The sequence below is a fragment of the Salmo salar genome, chromosome ssa21 (genome assembly GCF_905237065.1).
Source record: "Salmo salar chromosome ssa21, Ssal_v3.1, whole genome shotgun sequence".
Lineage (NCBI taxonomy): Eukaryota > Metazoa > Chordata > Actinopteri > Salmoniformes > Salmonidae > Salmo > Salmo salar.
The window spans coordinates 45073463-45096116 of record NC_059462.1 but is presented as its reverse complement, the minus strand read 5'-3'; the positions used below and the strand labels follow the sequence as shown (position 1 = coordinate 45096116).

At 42.8% G+C, this 22654-nt stretch overlaps 1 protein-coding gene across 1 annotated transcript in view; it reads right to left on the bottom strand.

The window, feature by feature from the left end:
- LOC106582383 (rab3 GTPase-activating protein catalytic subunit) overlaps positions 1 to 18287 on the bottom strand; it is a 144698-nt gene extending 126411 nt beyond the window's left edge. The window contains 10 exon segments of the mRNA XM_045704398.1: positions 1485 to 1553; positions 1742 to 1823; positions 3513 to 3612; positions 3908 to 4073; positions 5685 to 5804; positions 15509 to 15587; positions 15782 to 15914; positions 16032 to 16107; positions 16552 to 16640; positions 18258 to 18287. Of these exon segments, the coding sequence (XP_045560354.1) occupies positions 1485 to 1553; positions 1742 to 1823; positions 3513 to 3612; positions 3908 to 4073; positions 5685 to 5804; positions 15509 to 15587; positions 15782 to 15914; positions 16032 to 16107; positions 16552 to 16640; positions 18258 to 18287 (944 nt within the window).
- Positions 18288 to 22654: the final 4367 nt, after the last annotated feature.

Below are 22654 nucleotides of genomic sequence, written 5' to 3'. Positions count from 1 at the left end.
TCAGTTGACATATAATATCTATTTCCCAGTCAGTCAGCCAGTCAGTCAGGGAGGGTACCATTTCAGTTGACATATAATATCTATTACCCAGTCAGTCAGTCAGTGAGGGAGGGTACCATTTCAGTTGACATATAATATCTATTACCCAGTCTGTCAGCCAGTCAGTCAGTCAGTCAGCCAGTCAGTCAGCCAGGGAGGGTACCATTTCAGTTGACATATAATATCTATTACCCAGTTAGTCAGCCAGTCAGTCAGTTAGGGAGGGTACAATTTCAGTTGACATATAATATCTATTACCCAGTCAGTCAGCCAGTCAGTTAGGGAGGGTACCATTTCAGTTGACATATAATATCTATTACCCAGTCAGTCAGTTAGGGAGGGTACCATTTCAGTTGACATATAATATAATATCTATTACCCAGTCAGTCAGCCAGTCAGTCAGGGAGGGTACCATTTCAGTTGCCATTTAATATATATTACCCAGTCAGTCAGCCAGTCAGTCAGGGAGGATACCATTTCAGTTGACATATAATATCTATTACCCAGTCAGTCAGCCAGTCAGTCAGGGAGGGTACCATTTCAGTTGACATATAATATCTATTACCCAGTCAGTCAGCCAGTCAGTCAGGGAGGGTACCATTTCAGTTGCCATTTAATATATATTACCCAGTCAGTCAGCCAGTCAGTCAGGGAGGGTACCATTTTAGTTGACAAGTTGACCCGAAGCAAGTCACATCTTCTCTAAAACCCCCAAATATTATATCTAACATTTCTACCCCAGAGCGCACTAAGGGGATTCACCAATAAATACAACCAGCAAATTAAACCCCAAAACAGTCTTTGAAAGAGGACCATCTTGTTTTTGACAGGGCTAATCTAAATGTTTCTGCATCTAGGTGCAGATAGCTTTGATTCCCTTCAAAGAGACTCTTTATACAATGAAGCTCAAGCACATTTAGGATGGAGGGACTTGAAGAAAAACACACCGTTAATATGAAGCGATGGCTCACTGAGCACCATTTCATCACTAAACTGAAAAGCGTAAAATCATTCAGCATGAATTAATTTCAGCTTTAATGCAGTTGAATGAGCGAGCGGTGTTGCTGGGGCTGAGGTACTTGTTATATCCTCTCCCACACACCTCCTCCACAACCTCCCTCTCAACACCTACACTGTCTGGCACACAGGATATTAATATGGGTAACAACCTTTCAGTGTTCCAAAGCTATGGAGAACTTGTTTTACTGACTGGATGTTCTTTCTCTTGCTATCTCTCCATCCACCTCAATGCTCACTTGCTTTATAAGCTCAACCTGGATACTGATTCTATTTATTGACAATGACACCTCTATATTTGCTGTCATTTGGTAAGAGGACAAACAATGTTCTTGATAGATCGTATCTCAGGCTGTTAAGATGTTCCATCAATGTGTGTTAACCAGCAGGTCAGAGGGGAGGGAGGGAGTGTGGTGGTTGACACTCACGAGTACACATCGTTATCCACCACGATACCTTCTGTCAGGTGGGGCCAGGTGGTCAATAGGTGAAGCTCACTGAGGCAACAATGAAAGAAAATACAGATTTGTTTGTTTTGCTTTATAAACTTCTCACTATAAGCTACAGTTTGGCCAATAATTAATTAAAGGCTCATGCCAAAGACGTCAAGAATACACATGAACAATGAGGCAAATACCTAAATCAAGCATGCTTTGACTTGTCGCCATGGCTACATCAGTCCTACCTGATTGGATCCTCACACGCTCCGAATGGCAGCTTCCCAAACTCCACCCCTCCCACCTCCCCTCCGAGGAGACCTTCGAAGTCTGGAGGCAAAGAAAAAAAGAAAAGAAAAAAACGTTCACCTTTTTCTGTTCAGTCATGACTTTGATTCAACTCCCAATACTTTCACTTAGAGGTAGAAAGAAGAACCAAAACTGTTAACACTTCCTATGCTTTTTAATCCTCAATGCCTTGAAGGCAGGCAAATTCATAACAATAAAAACTAAAGGACCAAATATACTCTGGTGTCAAATATAAAAACCTCAAATTGACCCTCCACCCACTGCCATTCCTCTCAGGTTCCATTCAAGAGGAGCAGAAATATTGTCAGTTTGTGAGCCGTTTAAAAAGCTCTCTGACCTCCGATCTTTTACCGCCTTCCCTGCACCACTCAAAGACTCAAGCATCTATTTGCAACACTAAAATGTACCCCAGAGAGCAGCACTTAACATAACTGTGGGAAGAACCATCCACTATTGAATTTGGAGCAAAGAGAGAGTGAGTGGATTATATCAGTTTGCTAAAATGTTAGTCATGCGCACGGAGGCGTTGAATGACCAAAGCTTCCAATACGTCCTGTGGGCTAGCCTAGTGGGGTACGAAATGATTGACACCCTTGATAATGATGACTGTATAAAGTGAATAATTCAAATACTGAGCTATATTGTATGCTATTTTGCTTCCACCGGTCCTGGGGCCCTTGTTAAGGTCAACAGCATCATTGAAATTTACAGAGTACCAGGACATTTTAGCCAAAAACCTGGTTGCCTCTGCCAGGACGCTAAAATTGGATGCAAGTGGATCGATCTTCCAGCAAGACAATAACCCCAAGCACACATCAAAATCCACAAAGAAATGGTTAATTGGCCACAAAGTCAACATTTTGCAATGGCCATGTCAGTCTCTAGACTTGAAATCCATTGAAAACCTGTGGTTTGAATAGAGGAGGGCAGTCCATAAGAGCAGATGAAGGATATCAGGCATCTGGAAGGATTCTGTATGGAGGAATGGTCTAAGCTTCCTCCCAGTGTGCTCTCCAACTCAGACATTTTAGAAAAAGGCTCAGTCCCATTATCCTTGCAAGGTGAGCTATTGAAAACAGAAGTGTCAATCATTTTAACCCTACCTTTTTGAGAGAGAAAAAGAATTACTTGTTAAACAAAATATTTTTCTCTGAGCAATTGTATTAATATGCAATTATATAATTTCCACATTTTTTTGCATACAATATACTCAGTATTTTTATGATTTATTTTATTCAGTACATTTTTCTCATCTTTATCAAGAGTGTCAATAACTTCAGACTCCACTGTACGTCTAGCATCGTTTAGATTTCTGACTTGATATATCGGTTGCCCTCCAACTCCTTCCTGTTTCATATTTTGTGGTTTTACTAAACAGACAGGATGTGGTTTAACTGTACAGACAGGATGTGGTTTTACTGTACAGACAGGATGTGGTTTTACTGAACAGACAGGATGTGGTTTTACTGAACAGACAGGATGTGGTTTTACTGAACAGACAGGATGTGGTTTTACTGAACAGACAGGATGTGGTTTTACTGAACAGACAGGATGTGGTTTTATAAAAGCAGACAGGAAAGGTCTGAGGAGTGCGAGTGGGCTGGATTCAAACCCACATCAACTCTGGTATATAAGTGTGCCGGAGTTAACGGCACAAATAACTAGACACATTCCTTCCTGTTTAGTGGGTTGTGTGGTTGTTGTGTGTACCAGGGGGCTGCTGAGGCCAGGAGTACTGCTGCCAGTCCTGCAGAACGTACGTGAAGCGGATAGCGATGTTGATGGGAGGAAGAGGAGACAGGGGGCAGACCTGGAGAACAACAGAGGAAAGAGAAACATAAATAGAGACAAGGTTATGAAATATCTTGTGCTATCCATCATATCTAGCAGGGGGCTGGGTACCCAGACAAAGGTTCAGCCTAGTCCTGGACAAAAAAATATATGCTTAATGAAGATTCACCATTGAAAGTGAATCTTAGTCCAACACTAGGCTTACTCTCATTCAGGGAAACTGGACCTACAGTTAGTCTGGGGTGACCCATGTGAAAGAGCTAAAAGGTTCATGTTAGGCATGAAGTCATTAGACCAGGTCCTTCCTTACTCACCATCTTGGACTTAAAGATGTCCAGCAGGCCTGAGAGGTAGTTGTATTGGCTGGGCACCTTGCGGAGGTAGACCATCTCAAAGTCGGTATGCACCCCCGGTCCCTGGCACTCCCCATGGTACATCCTCCTCCACTTCTGCTGGATTTGTACACACATCGGCACCTGGCTGTACGGCATCCACAGGGACAGGGGAAATAGAGGACTTTAAAAAAGGGTAGGTCATTTCAAAGTTTGATGTTTTATGGGAGAGCAGCCACACGTTGAAATCCTGTGGCTACTGTAACTACTCTCTGTTCTTGTGTCAAGATGAGTTAGTCACACGCCATCGGCAGTCAAGATCCAGCTGTAGAAAGATTTCCGATTTGACTAATCTTTCAGTTGGTTTGGGATTGAGGCATACATTTGGAGCTGCACAACGGATGATGTTTGATTCTGAAGTGACCCCTTTAACTTTAGAGACATGTCAGGAATCTCTGGTATCAATGTGGAAGGGCAGCCACAGACTGAAATCCTGTAACTCCCTCCACAACCCTATTCTACCACCACAGCTACACAGCAGCACCTGGTGCACAGTAGAGGAACTACAGACAAAACATACGCCACCTAGTGGATTGAATAAGTAAATCATTTAATAAGCCTTGTTCCATTTTTTTACATTTACGTTAGTCATTTAGCAGACGCTCTTATGCAGAGCGACTTTCAGTAATGAGTACATATTTTTTCATGCTTTTTTCCCCCCACATACTGACCTTGAATATTATTCTATTCAAAAATATGTCATTCTTTCTCTAATTTGAAGTCACAAAACAACATTATTTGTAATAAATGATACATGCATCAGTGATAGAACACGTGCTCATGAAGCTACGTGCTGATGATCTGATACATGCTTCCTCTTACTCTAACAATGTGTTGTTAATGTCTCTCTGCCACACAGTAAACTCCCAGAGAGACAGTGAGACCAGATGACCTTGCGACAGAGCCACAGAGCTACAGATCTACACTGCTACCATCTTCCATTCAGCCCAGTGTTGCCATGGATACCAGCTGACCTACCGCAATACATGATGCCATGGAGGGCTGTACTCACTTCCCACAGTGTTGCTATTTTAAAACATGGCTTGTGACATTATACAGAAACACACACAAAGAGCATGTTGCAACTAGCTGTGTGAATGTGTAGGAACCTCAGCATAGATCCATGATTAGCTCTAGGACACATTGGCAGTACCAGCTCTTCTTTTATTTGTCAAAGCAAATTCTGGAACATATTTTAACTTGATTTTCCAAAAGAACATAAACAGTTGTTGTATAACTGTGACTTATAACCATAACAGTTCCTGTTCCCATGGAGACAGGAATATAATATTTGCTGAATACAGTATTCATTGTTGCTACGGTCACCTACCAGCCTGTGTTGGCCAGAGAGATGGAGCTACTGTCACCTACCAGTCTGTGTTGGTCAGAGAGATGGAGCTACTGTCACCTACAAGCCTGTGTTGGTCAGAGAGATGGAGCTACGGTCACCTACCAGTCTGTGTTGGTCAGAGAGATGGAGCTACTGTCACCTACCAGTCTGTGTTGGTCAGAGAGATGGAGCTACGGTCACCTACCAGCCTGTGTTGGTCAGAGAGATGGAGCTACTGTCACCTACCAGTCTGTGTTGGTCAGAGAGATGGAGCTACGGTCACCTACCAGCCTGTGTTGGCCAGAGAGATGGAGCTACGGTCACCTACCAGTCTGTGTTGGCCAGAGAGATGGAGCTACTGTCACCTACCAGCCTGTGTTGGTCAGAGAGATGGAGACAGAGCTGAGGAGCAGGTCGCACTTGGACTCACTGATGACTGGCTCCCAGTTGGCCCCAGGGGAGATGACCACAATCTCACGCATGCCATACCTACAAACACAGACTGGATACTTAAAAGGTGCAATATGCAGAAATCGCTCTGCCATTTCCTGGTTGCTAAAATTCAATTTGTTTGCCTAATGTCAGTTTGTGACAGAACAAGCAGTCATTGTGCAGAGAATCATTGTACCATCTAAACCATTGTGAAATATATTTCCATAACCAAAAATGTTGTATTTTCAGCTGATTGAAGCTGGTGTCCGAAATGAAAGTAAAAGATACAAAAACTAAACAGAAAATTGGGAAGCATAAAAGTAGCACACATACAGTGAGCTCCTAAAGTAATGGGACAGTGACACATGTTTTGTTGTTGTCTCTGTACTCCAGCACTTTGGATTTGAAATGATACAATGACTATGATGTTATAAGTGCAACCTGTCAGCTTTAATTTGAGGGTATTTTCATTCATATCGGATGAACCGTTCAGAAATTACAGCCCAGCACATTGTACATAGTCTGTCCATTTTTGAGGACCAAAGGTATTGGAACAAATTCACTTATGCGAATTAAAGTAGTAAAAATTGTGTATTTGGTCCCATATTCATAGCACGGAATGACTACATCAAACTTGTGACTCTACAATTTTGTTGGATGCATTTGCTGTTTGTTTTGGTTGTGTTTCAGATTATTTTGTGACCAATAGAAATGAATGGTAAATAATGTGACATTTTGGAGTCACTTTTATTGTAAATAAGAATAGAATACATTTCTAAACACTTCTACATTAACATGGATGCTAACAGGATTACGGATAATTCCGAATGAATCGTGAATAATGATGAGTGAGAAAGTTAGACGCACAAATATCATACCTCCCAAAAATGCCAACCTCCCATGTTATTGTAATGGTGAGAGGTTAGCATGTCTTGGGGGTATGCTAACCTCCCATGTTATTGTAATGGTGAGAGGTTAGCATGTCTTGAGAGTATGATATTTGTACGTTTGTAACTTTCTCACTCATCATTATTCACAATTCATTCAGGATGATCCGTAATCATGGTAGCATCCGCATTAATGTACTGTAGAAGTGTTAAGAAACAAATTATATTCTTATTTACAATAAAAGTGATTCCAAAATGACACAATACATTATTTACCATTAATTTCTATTGGACACAAATGTGTACAGTCACGAGCTTGATGTAGTCATTACATGCTATGAATATGGGACCAAATACCTTACTTTTTACTACTTTAATACACATGTGAATTTGTCAGAATACTTTTGATCCCCTGTCATTTCTAAACGCTTATGGATGAAAATGCCCTCAAATTAAAACTGACTGTCTGCACTTTAACCTCAGTCATTGTATCATTACAAATGCAAAGTGTTGGAGTACAGACACAAAAAACAACAAAATATCAGTGTCCCCCTTACCTTTGGAGCTCACTGAAGACCAGATCTAACGCTTCCTAGATTTGCTTTCAATTAGACTGACACGTATATAACTCACATTTCTATGCGAATATGGTCGGGTAGCCCAAAAATGACATATTGCTGCTTTAAAATGAGAGCAGACAGCTACAACACCATCCATCAAGTCAGGTCAAATTACAACCTCTATAATATATAGTAAAACATATCAGACAGATTTGGTGTTAACAAATATCAATAGCAGTAGTGAATGTCTTGAGACATTTTAATTCCCATCTTAACATAAAGATGTGTGGTAAAGGTTAGGGAGAGGAGACCTGGAGTACTGTACTCATTAGGGATGCACAACATATTGGTAAGCATATCGATATAGGCCGATATTAGCAAAAATGCCAACATTGGCCCAATGTCTAGTTTAACGGCGATGGGCAAAACCGATGTCAAAGCTGACGTGCATACCTATATAAGGAAGGTAGATGACGTAATGACGCCACAAAAAAATGCAGCACTACACAGAACAAAAGCTAAACAAGTTCAAGTCGAGCAGTCATTTGAAAAAGTAAGAACATTTCAGCGAGACAATTCAAAGGCGAAATCCATTAACGCCAAGATAAGACATCATTGCCCTTGACAATCAACCATTCTCGGTTGTGGATGATGTTGGCTTTCGCCGACTGGTTGAGCACCTCGAGCCCCACTACACACTACCAAGTAGGCGCTATTTTTCAGATGTTGCCCTACCGGAGTTACACAGTATCGTTGAAACAGATATCCATGAGCTACTTGCTATGGGCGTCTGCTATTAGCCTCACGACTGACATTTGGACCAGCGATGTCAGCCCCGTGAGCATGGTGAGTCTGACAGCACAGTGGGTCGACGAGGATTTCGTACTGAGGAAAGCCGTATTGCATGCTCAAGAATGTGCTGGTTCTCATACCTCTGCTGCCATTAAAAAAAAAAATAATTACAAAAAAGGAACGAAAAAAAGAAAAAAATACTAAAATATATATATATTTTAGTAACTAACTCCTGAGACACTCCATCAGCTGAGTCTCTTCCAGGCATAAACTCAAAACGGATGTATATATATATAACCAGGTAGGCTAGTTGGGAACAAGTTCTCATTTGCAACTGCGACCTGGCCAAGATAAAGCGTAGCAATTCGACACATACAACAACACAGAGTTACACATGGAATAAACAAAACATAGTCAATAATACAGTAGAACAAAAGAAAACAAAAAGTATATATACAGTGAGTGCAAATGAGGTAAGTTAAGGCAATAAATAGGCGATGGTGGCAAAGTAATTACAATATAGCAATTAAACACTGGAATGGTAGATGTGCAGAAGATGAACGTGCAAGTAGAGATACTGGGGTGCAAAGGAGCAAGATAAATAAATAAATACAGTATGGGGATGAGGTAGGTAGATAGATGGGCTGTTTACAGATGGGCTATGTACAGGTGCAGTAATCTGTGAGCTGCTCTGACAGCTGGTGCTTAAAGCTAGTGAGGGAGATATGAGTCTCCAACTTCAGAGATTTTTGCAGTTCGTTCCAGTCATTGGCAGCAGAGAACTGGAAGGAAACGCAGCCAAAGGAGGAATTGGCTTTGGGGGTGACCAGTGAGATATACCTGCTGGAGCGCATGCTACGAGTGGGTGCTGCTATGGTGACCAGTGAGCTTTACCTAGCAGAGACTTGTAGATAACCTGTAGCCAGTGGGTTTGGCGACGAGTATGAAGCGAGGGCCAACCAACGAGAGCGTACAGGTTGCAATGGTGGGAAGTGTATGGGGCTTTGGTGACAAAACGGATGGCACTGTGATAGACTGCATCCAGTTTGTTGAGTAGAGTGTTGGAGGCTATTTTATAGATGACATCACCGAAGTCGAGGATTGGTAGGATGATCAGTTTTACGAGGGTGTGTTTGGCAGCATGAGTGAAGGATGCTTTGTTGCGATATAGGAAGCCGATTCTAGATTTAATTTTTGATTGGAGATGCTTAATGTGAGTCTGGAAGGAGAGTTTACAGTCTAACCAGACACCCAGGTATTTGTAGTTGTCCACGTATTCTAAGTCAGAGCCGTCCAGAGTAGTGATGCTGGACGGGCGAGCAGGTGCGGGCAGTGATCGATTGAATAGCATGCATTTAGTTTTACCTGCGTTTAAGAGCAGTTGGAGGCCACGGAAGGAGGGTTGTATGGCATTGAAGCTCGTCTGAAGGTTAGTTAACACAGTGTCCAAAGAGGGGCCAGAAGTATACAGAATGGTGTCGTCTGCGTAGAGGTGGATCAGAGACTCACCATCAGCAAGAGCAACATCATTGATGTATACAGAGAAGAGAGTCGGCCCGAGAATTGAACCCTGTGGCACACCCATAGAGACTGCCAGAGGTCCGGACAACAGGCCCTCCGATTTGACACACTGAATTCTATCAGAGAAGTAGTTGGTAAACCAGGCGAAGCAATCATTTGAGAAACAAAGGCTGTCGAGTCTGCCAATAAGAATGTGGTGATTGACAGAGTCAAAAGCCTTGGGAAGGTCGATGAATACGGCTGCACAGTAATGTCTCTTATCGATGGCGGTTATGATGTCGTTTAGGACCTTGAGCGTGGCTGAGGTGCACCCATGACCAGCTCTGAAACCAGATTGCATAGCGGAGAAGGTACGGTGGGATTCGAAATGGTCGGTAATCTGTTTGTTAACTTGGCTTTCGAAGACCTTAGAAAGGGTCTAGAGTGTCACCCCCTTTGAAGAGGGGGATGACCGCGGCAGCTTTCCAATCTTTGGGAATCTCAGACGATACGAAAGAGAGGTTGAACAGGCTAGTAATAGGGGTTGCAACAATTTTGGCAGATAATTTTAGAAAGAGAGGGTCCAGATTGTCTAGCCCGGCTGATTTGTATGGGTCCAGATTTTGCAGCTCTTTCAGAACATCAGCTACCTGGATTTGGGTGAAGGAGAAATGGTGGGGGCTTTGGCAGGTTGCTGTGGAGGGTTATTGAAATTCTCAATTATAGTGGATTTATCGGTAGCGACAGTGTTTCCTAGCCTCATTGCAATGGGCAGCTGGGAGGAGGTGCTCTTATTCTCCATGGAATTTACAGTGTCCCAGAACTTTTTTGTGTTAGTACTACAGGATGCAAATTTCTGTTTGAAAAAGCTAGCCTTAACTTTTCTAACTGCCTGTGTATATTTGTTCCTACGCCACAGGATGTTTTTGTGCTGGTCAAGGGCAGACAGGTCTGGAGTGAACAAAGGACTATATCTATTCCTAGTTCTACATTTTTTGAGTGGGGCATGATAAGATGGAGAGGAAGGCACTTTTAAAGAATAGCCAGGCATCATCTACTTACGGGATGAGGTCAATGTCATTCCAGGATACCCCGGCCAGGTCAATTAGAAAGGCCTGCTCGCAGAAGTGTTTTAGGGAGCGTTTGACAGTGATGAGGGGTGGTCGTTTGGTCGCAGACCCATTACGGATGCAGGCAATGAGGCAGTGATCGCTGAGATCTTGATTGAAAACAGCAGAGGTGTATTTGGAGGCAGAGTTAGTTAGGATGACATCTATGAGGGTGCCCGTGTTTACAGATTTGGGGTTGTACCTGGTAGGTTCATTGATAATTTGTGTGAGATTGAGGGCATCAAGCTTAGATTGTAGGATGGCCGGGGTGTTAAGCATGTCCCAGTTTAGGTCACCTAGTACCACAAGCTCAGAAGATAGATGGGGGGCAATTAATTCACATATGGTATCGAGGGCACAGCTGGGGGCAGAGGGAGGTCTATTGCAAGCGGCAACAGTGAGAGACTTGTTTCTGGAAAGGTACATTTTTAGAAGTAGAAGCTCGAATTGTTTGGGAACAGACTTGGATAGCCTGCAGAGTTCTCTATTACTATCTTTGCAGTAGATTGCAACACCGCCCCCTTTGGCAGTTCTATCTTGGCGGAAAATGTTATAGTTAGCAATGGAGATTTCAGGGTTTTTGGTGGTTTTCCTAAGCCAGGATTCAGACACGGCTAAGACATCCGAGTTGGCAGAGTGTGCTAAAGCACTGAGTAAAACAAACTTAGGGAGTAGGCTTCTAATGTTAACATGCATGAAACCAAGGCTTTTACGGTGGCATATGGATTTCAATGGCATATGAGAACATGTTTGAAACTTGGAAACATGAACACACTCCTAGCTCCATTCGAACAACTGACTGGAGAAATAAGCTCATCAACTGCGTCTGCAGCAGACGTGATACCCTCTGTCATGGCATTGAAACACCTGCTCAACAAAACTGCCGACACAGACAGTGGGGTTAAAACTTGCAAAAGTACTCCACAAGAGGCTGTGAACAAGCGATTCGGTGGCATTCTCTCTGAGCCTCTTTACTGTGTCGCCACCATGCTCGATACTACGATGCTACGCTACAGAACTGTTTTGCTAGCACAGACTGGAATATGTTCTGGGATTCATCCAATGGCATTGAGGAGTATACCACCTGTCATTGGCTTCATCAATAAGTACATTGACGACGTCGTCCCCACAGTGACCATATGTACATATCCCAACCAGAAGCCATGGATTACAGGCAACATCCGCATCGAGCTAAAGGCTAGAGCTGCCGCTTTCAAGGAGCGGGACTCTAACCTGGACGCATATAAGAAATCCTGCTATGCCCTCAGACAAACCATCAAATAAGAGAAGCGTCAATACAGGTTTAAGATTGAATCCTACTACACAGGCTCTGACGCTCATCGGATGTGGCAGGGCTTGAAAACTATTACAAACTACAAAGGGACACCTAGACACGAGCTGCCCAGTGACGCGAGCCTACCAGACGAGCTGAATGCCTTTTATGCTCGCTTCGAGGTAAGCAACACTGAAGCATGCACAAGAGCACCAGCTGTTCTGGATGACTGTGTGATCACGCTCTCGGTAGCCGATGTGAGCAAGACCTGTTGGGGCTAGGGGGCAGTATTTGCACGGCCGGATAAAAAACGTACCCGATTTAAACTGGTTACTACTCTTGCCCAGAAACGAGAATATGCATATAATTAGTAGATTTGGATAGAAAACACTCTAATGTTTCTAAAACTGTTTGAATGGTGTCTGTGAGTATAACAGCACTCATATGGCAGGCCAAAACCTGAGAATATTCCATCCAGGAAGTGCCCTGTCTGACAATTTGTTGTCCTTCTGTTGAATCTCTATCGAAAATACAGCATCTGTGCTGTAACGTGACATTTTCTAAGGCTTCCATTGGCTCTCTAAAGCCACCAGAAAGTGGAATGGGGTGTCTGCTGTCTCTGGGCAAAGAACAGCAGCAGAATTTGTAAGTGGTCAGCCTGGGGACAGTGAGACTGAGATGCGCGTCCACGAGACTACTCCATTTTTTTTTCAGCCTTTGAATGAATACAACGTTGCCCGGTTGGAATATTATCGCTATTTTACGAGAAAAATAGCATAAAAATTGATTTTAAACAGCGTTTGACATGCTTCTAAGTACGGTAATGGAATATTTTGACATTTTTTGTCACGAAATGCGCTCGCGCGTCACCCTTCGGATAGTGACCTGAAGCACAAACAAAACGGAGCTATTTGAATATAACTATGGATTATTTGGAACCAAAACAACATTTGTTGTTGAAGTAGAAGTCCTGGGAGTGCATTCTGACGAAGAACAGCAAAGGTAATCCAAATTTTCTAATCGTAATTCTGAGTTTAGTGAGTCCCAAACTTGGTGGGTGTCAAAATAGCTAGCCGTGATGGCCGAGCTATGTACTCAGAATATTGCAAAATGTGCTTTCGCCGAAAAGCTATTTTAAAATCGGACATAGCGATTGCATAAAGGAGTTCTGTATCTATAATTCTTAAAATAATTGTTATGTATTTTGTCAACATTTATCATGAGTAATTTAGTAAATTCACCGGAAGTTTGCGGTGGGTATGCTAGTTCTGAACATCACATGCTAATGTAAAAAGCTGTTTTTTGATATAAATATGAACTTGATTGAACAAAACATGCATGTATTGTATAACATAATGTCCTAGGAGTGTCATCTGATGAAGATCAAAGGTTAGTGCTGCATTTAGCTGTGGTTTTTGTGACATATATGCTTGCTTTGAAAATGTCTGTGTGATTATTTTTGGCAGGGTACTCTCCTGACATAATCTAATGTTTTGCTTTCGCTGTAAAGCCTTTTTGAAATTGGACAATGTGGTTAGATTAACAAGAGTCTTGTCTTTAAAAAGGTGTAAAATAGTCATATGTTTGAGAAATTTAAGTTATAGCATTTTTGAGGTATTTGTATTTCGCGCCACGCGATTCCACTGGCTGTTGACTAGGGTGGGACGCAAACGTAGAAGTTAAACAGGTCAACATTCACTAAGCCGCGGGGCCAGATGGATTACCAGGACGTGTACTCAAAGACTGCTCGGACCAACTGGCAAGTGTCTTCACTGACATTTTCAACATCTCCCTGACTGAGTCTGTAATACCAACATGTTTCAAGCAGACCCCCATAGTCCCTGTGCCCAAGGAAGCGAAGGTAACCTGCCTAAATGATTACCGCCCCGTAGCACTCACGTTGGTAGCCATGAAGCTTTGAAAGGCTTGTAATGGCTCACATCAACAGCATCCTCCCAGATCCCCAAGACACACTACAATTCGCATACTGCCCCTACAGATCCACAGACGACGCAATCTTAATCGCACTCCACACTGCACTTTCCCACCTGGACAAAGGGAAACACCTATGTGAGAATACTGTTCATTGACAACAGCTCAGTGTTCAACACCATAGTGCCCACGAAGCTCATCACTAAGCAAAGGACCGTGGGACTAAACACCTCCATCTGCAACTGGATCCTGGACTTCCTGACGGGCCGACCCCAGGTGGTAAGGATAAGCAACAACACATCTGCCACGCTGATCCTCAACACTGGGGACCCTCAGGGGTGTGTACTTAGTCCACTCCTGTACTCCCTGTTCACCCACGACTGAGTGGCCAAACACAACTCCAACACCATCATTAAGTTTGCTGACGACACAACAGTGGTAGGCCTGATCACCAATGAGACAGCCTATAGGGAGGAGGTCAGAGAACTGACAGTGTGGTGACAGAAGAACTGGCATTGTGGTGTCAGGACAACAATCTCTCCCACAATGTGAGCAAGACAAAGGAGCTGATCGTGGACTACATGAAAAGGCGGGCCAAACAGGCGTCCATTAACATCAACGGGACTGTAGTGGAGCGGGTCGAGAGTTTCAAGTTCCTTGGTGTCCACATCGCCAACGATCTATCATGGTCCAAACACACCAAGACAGTCATGAAGAGGGCACGACAAAACCTTTTCCCCCTCAGAAAACTGAAAAGATTTGGCATGGGTCCCCAGATCCTCAAAAAGTTCTACAGCTTCACCATCGAGAGCATTCTGACTGGTTGCATCAAAAACTCCAGCCACCCTAGTCATAGACTGTTTTCTCTGCTACCGCACGGCAAGCGGTACCGGAGCACCAAGTCTAGGACCAACAGTCTCCTTAACAGCTTCTACCCCCAAGCCATAAGACTGCTAAATAATTAATCAAATGGCCACCGGACTATTACATTGACCCCCCCATTTGTTTTGTACACTGCTGCTACTCGCTGTTTATTATCTATGCATAGTCACTTCACCCCTACCTACGTGTTCAAATTACCTCTAACCTGTACCCCCACACACTGACTCGGTACCGGTAACCCCTCTATATAGCCTTGTTATTGTTATGTTATTGGGTTACTTTTTACTTTCGTTTATTTGGTAAATATTTTCTTAACTCTTCTTGAACTGCACTGTTAGTTAAGGGCTTGTAAGTAAGCATTTCACCATAAGGTCTACACTCGTTGTATTCAGCGCACGTGACAAATAAAGTTTGATTTGATAGGTACAAGGACCGCTACTTCGATGCAGACAAGAAACAGGGTTTACGTGAAATGTTACAGACACAGCTGGACAAGATGGAAACAGATACCGTGACAGTGCGCACCAAGAAAGAGAGGTCACAGACGGACAGAGCTTGACATGTATGATGAAATCCTGGTTGAGACTGAACAAATGAACAAAGAAACAGCACAGAAAGAAATAGATTTTGATTACGTGTTACTGGTAATGGGGACATACGTAAATGCCACCAAATAACTTGTGTGTGTATTTCAACTATTTAACTGTACTAGAATGCTTAAAAAGCTGCAAAAATTGTAAATATCGGTATAATCTTTTTTGGCAAGGAAAATATTAGATATCGGTATTGGCACAAAATGTTATATCAGTGCATCCCTAGTACTCACCATCTGACGAGGCAGTGGACTCTGGGAGGGAAGTCATTGTTTGTACAGAGCAGGTCCTGCATGGCCGTTGGGAAGGCATCTAGGGAGAGAGCAGGGTGGAGACTTAACCTATATTCTCTACTATCCACCCAGATTCTCTCTGTTCCTAGAGTGCAGATCAATGTTCCAGATAAAACAGTAAGTTCATCAATATAGTCTCATCACGTAGTGAGCGATCCTATGAGACAGGTAAGATAACAGAGACTGTAAATAAAAGCGGCAGCAGCATTGTACCCTCCTCAGGTTCCTCCTTCCCCTCGCTCTCCTCAGACTCTTGCTTCAGGTAGTGGTGGGTTACGGAGAATTTAAAATCCGCAAAGTTGATATCCTTGGTCTTCTTCTCCCAGGTACCACTGGTGTATTCACCCTGGATCAAGTGGGCAATCAGGAAATCCATTAATTCATTCAACAAGCTTACTGGATGGCTGCTTATTAACGTGTGGTTAATATAGTAAGGTCTGATTGAGTGAGGGTTTGTTGTTACCTTCTCTGGTGGTTTGCTTGCATTGTTCCTAATCAGCTTCCAGTCGTTCAGCACCTCTTCTACTCTGGACACAAACCTATTAAAAACGACAGACAGGGGGATCATAACATCAGTTCCAGCTGAAGTCAGAGAATAGTGGTCACACAAACATGCATGTATACAATGCAATCTATTACGTGGTTACTGTTGATAAGGAAGAGATATCTAGGCCTGTCAGTTGTCAACATTGGTAAGGTCAGTTGCTATCTCTTGCAATCCTGATGTGACAGGACAGCTAACTAAACTATGGGTAAGCTACAAACAAAATGCAATGCAAACCAGCATAACTAGCCCATTCAGCAACGTTGTCTGTCATATACTCAGCCTTCTATGCTAGCATTATGGAACTATATTTGGCCACTCACGAATAGTTTATAATCCAATCCTTATATCCAGTCTGAGCCTGATGATGATTTACAACTCTTGTTAGCTAATTTAGCCAGTTACAGTAAAACCAGAGAGCTCCACCTTGCTAACTTACCTCTCCCACTCCGACGCGGTGGTAAAATCCGTGATCTCGAAGACCTCTGACTCGGGCTGCAACGGGAAGGACCATCTAACGTTAACAGCCTATATTTTCTAAACACTGCTCATGCCATGTTTACTTTATTAACTGTGCACAATTACTGTCAGCTGTCATCATGAATTCTTGTTTATTATTATTTTCTGCCCGTTGCATTATGGGATTGTAGTGGGCGCGTTCGAGACAATGACGTAAATAAAACCGGTTCGCCGGTTCGAGCCTGGTTGGAGCCAGAGAGGAAGAGAGAGTTAATCAGGACAGCAACACAATTACACACAACAAAATCACGACAAAACAAAAAGATAATTACGTGACACGTTGGAAAAAAATCTTTAAAAAAAACCAGCTCAAACTAGAATGCTATTTGGCTCCAAATAGAGAGAACACAGTGCCAGAATACCTGACCACTGTGACTGACCCAAACCTAAGGAAAGCTTTGACTATGTACAGACTCAGTGAGCATAGCCTTGCTATTGAGAAAAGTCGCCGTATGCAGACCTGGCTCTCAAGAGAAGACAGGCTATGTGCACACTGCCCACAAAATGAGGTGGAAACTGAGCTGCACTTCCTAACCTCCTGCCAAATGTGTGACCATATTAGAGACACATATTTCCTCAGAATACACAGATCCACAAAGAATTTGAAAACAAACCCGATTTTGATAAACTCCCATATCTACTGGGTGAAATAACAGCGTGCCATCACAGCAGCAAGATTTGTGACCTGTTGCCACAAGAAAAGGTCAACCAGTGAAGAACAAACACCATTGTAAATACAACCCATATTTATGTTTATTTATTTTCCCTTTTGTGCTTTAACTATTGCACATCGTTACAACACTGTATATAGACATAGTATGACTTTTGAAATGACCTTATTCTTTTGGAACTTTTGTGAGTGTAATGTTTACTGTTATTTGTTTTATTATTGTTTGTTTCACTTTTGTTTATTATCTATTTCACTTGCATTGGCAATGTTAAAATGTTTCCCATGCCAATAAAGCCCTTAAATTGAATTGAGAGGTCCAACTCGGCGGTAAATCTGTCTCCCTCCAGCAGGTGGCGTTTTTTCGTTGTTTCGCCCACCAAGCAAGGAGTTTTTGTTTGAAGGTCATTGAGTATCCAATTTGGTCAACAAAAATTAACGTCTTATTTGCTACGTGAGATGTATTTGATCGAATAGCAGTTTCGCAATGCTTAAATTGTTACGAGTGTACTGATATATGTACGACACGTGACATTCAGGCAACTTTGAGAAAAAACCCTTTATATCGGAGTTGTCTCGGGAAGACTATGCATATTCACGAGGCTAGTAGCATAGCGTCTCTCTCCATTGAATTACAGACGATTGACGTCAACAACTCTCAAATTAGATTACAATAATGAGCTGTATCAACAAATCCAAATAAATGATAGGCGGGAGCTAGACAGCCTGCCTTGCAGCGTTAACGAAAACGACTCCCGGAGAGATACATGGATCTTGTCAGTATATCCATAATCTTTGCTGTCATCTAAAACTGATGTGCCAAGCCAGTAATACACTCGTGTCCCAGGTGGATCGACTCGGCTCGTACGTAAAGAGTACTCCATTCAGGCTGCATGATTTTCATCCTTCACAAGCTTTAATGACGGGCTGTCAGAAAAAAACAGGAGAATTATGTTTACTGTCTTAATAAAACTAATTTCCACCACCATTTTTGGGCAATTTATGATGTTGCACACTGCGTTCAGCTAAGGGAAGCTATGGTTGAGAGCTTCGATTGCAACGCCAACCACACCTCAGATAGCCCAGCAGATCGTTGTAATGGGGAAACTGAACTACTGTACCTGAAACAGTGCTCCAGTCAGATGTTTAAGAAGTTGGAGAAAATCCTCACCACTCACTCCCAGTTCCAGCCCAGGGCTCTGATTGAGGTGTTCCACTTCTGTATTAACCTGGAGAGGATTCCACTCAACGTTGTGTCCAAAGTCTTCGGTCCCTACTTCCAACAGAGGTTGCAAGGTAGGCTAGTGTATGTGTGTGTGAGAGAGAAGTAAACACGCTACATGTTGTAATCATGGCCGAATACCGACTGGGCATGCTGGGCACTTGCCCAGGGCCCTGACCTCCCTCTTCCTTCCCCATCGGATTCCATCACGACCACCATTATTGTGGGCAGCTTGATGGTGAGAGATTTTGGCCTGCCTGCGGGCCGACCAAAGTCCACTGTCACCCAGGCACCCGTGACCAAGCCATGAACTCCCTCCAGCCCACAATTCTAGCCAACTATTCTAATATTGGCACCATTGTCAATCACATTGGATTTAACGACATTTGCTTTTTGCAATCTGAGGAACTGAAGAAGGACTACAACACCCTTGTTTGCACAGGGAAGAGAACAGTCATCTCTGGCCCTGCTGCTGTGCTATAGAAGGGGTTCGGAACGTTACAGCTGCCTCACTGCCCTAAACAAGTTCCTGAAGAAACTGCAAAGACAGGAATGTCTCCTTTTGCGACAATTTTGACTTGTTGTAGGAGCAACCAACAATCTTTACAAAAGATGGGATTCACCCTAACCACAGGGGTTCCAGGTTATCTCCATCAACATAACAAACTGCTTAAGAGACTGACGGTCTGGGGTTGGTAGCGCTCCAGTCCTCCCTGTCATAATACGCAACAGAGGACATGGGAATCATATTATATCCCAGAGAAATAGATGTGTAAGTAACCTAATCTACGTTGCTTTAACTGTTAGCTCCGAGGGTATTGTCTGCAATAAACATATGCACATAGAATTGAATTCCACTGTTTGCACTGAAACTGTCTGCAGCCCACTGAGTACCATTGACTCAAATGTAAATGTCACTGACATGTCTACCTCAGATCAGCCTCTCAGAGTATCTATAAAATCAAACAAGCAACCCAGAAAGGACTAAAAATAGCATGAGAAACAAGGTTCATGAAATTGACAACTTATTATCATCAGAAAACATTAATATTCTGGACATCTCTGAAACACACTTCATAATTAATTTGATGATGCCGTAGTAGCTATACATGGTCATAGAATATATAGGAAAGATAGAAATGTAAATGGGGGAGGTGTTGCCATGTATGTCCAGAATCATATTCCTGTTAGGCTGAGAGAGGATCTCATGTCGGATGATGTGGAAGTAATATGGATACAGGTTCATCTGCCTCACCTAAAGCCTTTTCTCGTAGGAAGTTGCTATAGACCACCAAGTGCTAAAAGTCAGTATTTGGACTATATGTGTGAAATGTTGGATAATGCTACAAGACCATGGTGCTTGCCTACGGAGCTGTGAGGGGAACGGCACCTCCGTACCTTCAGGCTCTGATCAGTCCCTACACCCAAAGAAGGGCACTGCGTTCATCCACCTCTGGCCTGCTGGCCCCCCTACCTCTGCGGAAGCACAGTTCCCGCTCAGCCCAGTCAAAACTGTTCGCTGCTCTGGCACCCCAATGGTGGAACAAGCTCCCTCACAACGCCAGGACAGCGGAGTCAATCACCACCTTCCGGAGACACCTGAAACCCCACCTCTTTAAGGAATACCTGGGATAGGATAAAGTAATCCTTCTAACCCCCCCCCCCCCTTCCAAAAAAAAAAAAGATATAGATGTACTATTGTAAAGTGGTTGTTCCACTGGATATCATAAGGCGAATGCACCAATTTGTAAGTCACTCTGGATAAGAGCGTCTGCTAAATTACGTAAATGCAAATGTAGGTGATCTCAACAGAGAGATATATGTTCTGGGTGACCTAAATATTGACTGGTTGTCATCAAGCTGCCCACTCAAAAAGAAGCTCCAAGCTGTAACCAGTGCCTGCAATCTAGTTCAAGTCATCAGTCAAGAAACAGACAGAAATGCCAAATCCCCATGGATAGATGATTCATTGAAAAATGGTATGGCTGAGAGGGATGAGGCAACGGGAATTGAGAAATCACATAACTAAACAAAAAGAAGAATAAACTGTACTATGGAACAAAGATAAAGGATATAAAGAATGATAGTAAAAATCTCTGGAGTAATTTAAATTAAGTTCTAGGCAAAAAAAAGCTAACTCGACTTCATCCTTCATTGAGGCGGATGGCTTTGTCATAACAAAACCCACTGATATTGCCAACCAATTTCATAACATTTTGTTGACAAGATTAGCAAACTTAGGTATGACATGCAAACAACAAAGGCTGAGCCTTTATATTCATGCATAATGGACCAAATAATGAAAGACAAGCACTAGTTTTGAGTGGGTGTAGAAGAGGTGAAAAAATTAAAGCTATCTGTAAATAAGGACAAACAACCTGGTACCGACAACCTGGATGGTAAATTGCTGAGGTTGGTAGCGGAATACATAGTGACCCTTTTTCCACATCTTCAATTTAAGCCTAGAAGATGGTCTGTTCCCTCAGACATGGAGGGAGGCAAAAGTTTAATGGTTCGAACAGCTGACCAATCAGCCTGTTACAAGTGCTTAGCAAACTTTTGGAAAAAATGTTGTTTGATCAAATAAAGTTATTTTACAGAAAATAAATTAACAGACTTTCTGCATGCTTATAGGGAACGGCGCTCAACATGCTCAGCACTGACAAATTATTCATGATTGGCTGAAATAAATTAATAGTAAGAAGATTGTGGGAGCTGTTTTGTTAGACTTCAGTGCAGCTTTTGATATCATTGATCATAACCTATTGCTGATAAAATGTAGGTATTATGGATCTGCACCCTTATTATGGATTGAGAGTTTCCTATCTAATAAAACTGTGTTTTCGTTAATGGAAGCCTCTCTCATGCAAATTCATTTGTGTGGTGTACCTCAGGGCAGCCGGCCAGGGCCATTATTGTTTTCTGTTTTTACAAATGACCATCCACTGACCTTGAGTAAAGCCTGTGTGTCTATGTACGCTGACGACTCAACAATATACACGTCGGCTGCAACAGTCAAATAACTGACACTTAGAGTTCTAGTCAGTTTCAGAATGGGTAACTAGCAATAGGCTGTTGCTAAAAATCTCAAAAACAAAAAGCATAATTTTGGGAACAAATCACTCACTCAATGGTGAACCTCGTTTAGATCTATTATTGAATAATGTAGCTGTTGAGAAAGATGAGACTAAACTGCTGGGTGTAACCCGAGATGGCAAACTGACATGGTCAAAACATATAGACTCAATGGTTGCTAAAATGGGAAGAAGTCTGTCCATGATTGGGCGTTGCTCTGCCTTCTTGACATCTCAGTCGACCAGACAGGTCCTACAGGCCCTAGTTTTGTTGCACCTTGACTACTGCCCAGCTGTGTGGTCATGTGTGGCAAAGAAGGACATAGGTAAATTGCAGTTGGTCCAGAACAAAGCAGCACGTATCGCACTTAGATGTACACGGAGGGAATGTGTCAGTAACGTGCATGTCAGTCTCTCCTGGCTGAAAGTGGAGGAGAGATTGGCTGCATCACTATTGGTCTTTGTGTGAGGTATTGATGTGTTGAAGCTACCGAACTGTCTGTTCAAGCAGTTGGCACACAGTTCAGACACTCATCGGTACAACACAAGACATGCAAACAGAGGTCTCCTCAAAGTCCCCAGGTCCAGAACAGAGCCTGGGAAACACACAGTAATAAATAGAGACATGACTACATGGGACTCTCTGCCACCCCAGGTAACTCAAGCTAGCAATTAAACCAGTTTAAAAAAAAAACAGATAAAATAATATGTTACTGCACAAAGGGGACTGTGAAGAGACACAGCCATTTTATATACCTTGTATTGTAATTTGCACTGTACTATGTCTTATGATGTGTTTGCAGCGGCTAATGGAGATCCTAATAAATACCAAATCAGATCTGCTTTAGCCAAAATCCGCATAGCGGTTGTTTTGGCAGTGCCGGAGGTGGAACAGAATTAGAGCTGTCAAATCCACAAGTGGCTCCCGGCCACTGCCATTGGCTGTACAGAGTCACGTTAACAGAAATCCCCATGCAGCCTTCCCACTGGGCAAAAACTGGTTGAATTAACATTGTTTCAACCCAAAAGCCCCAAACCTGTTTATTTTCTGAAACATGGC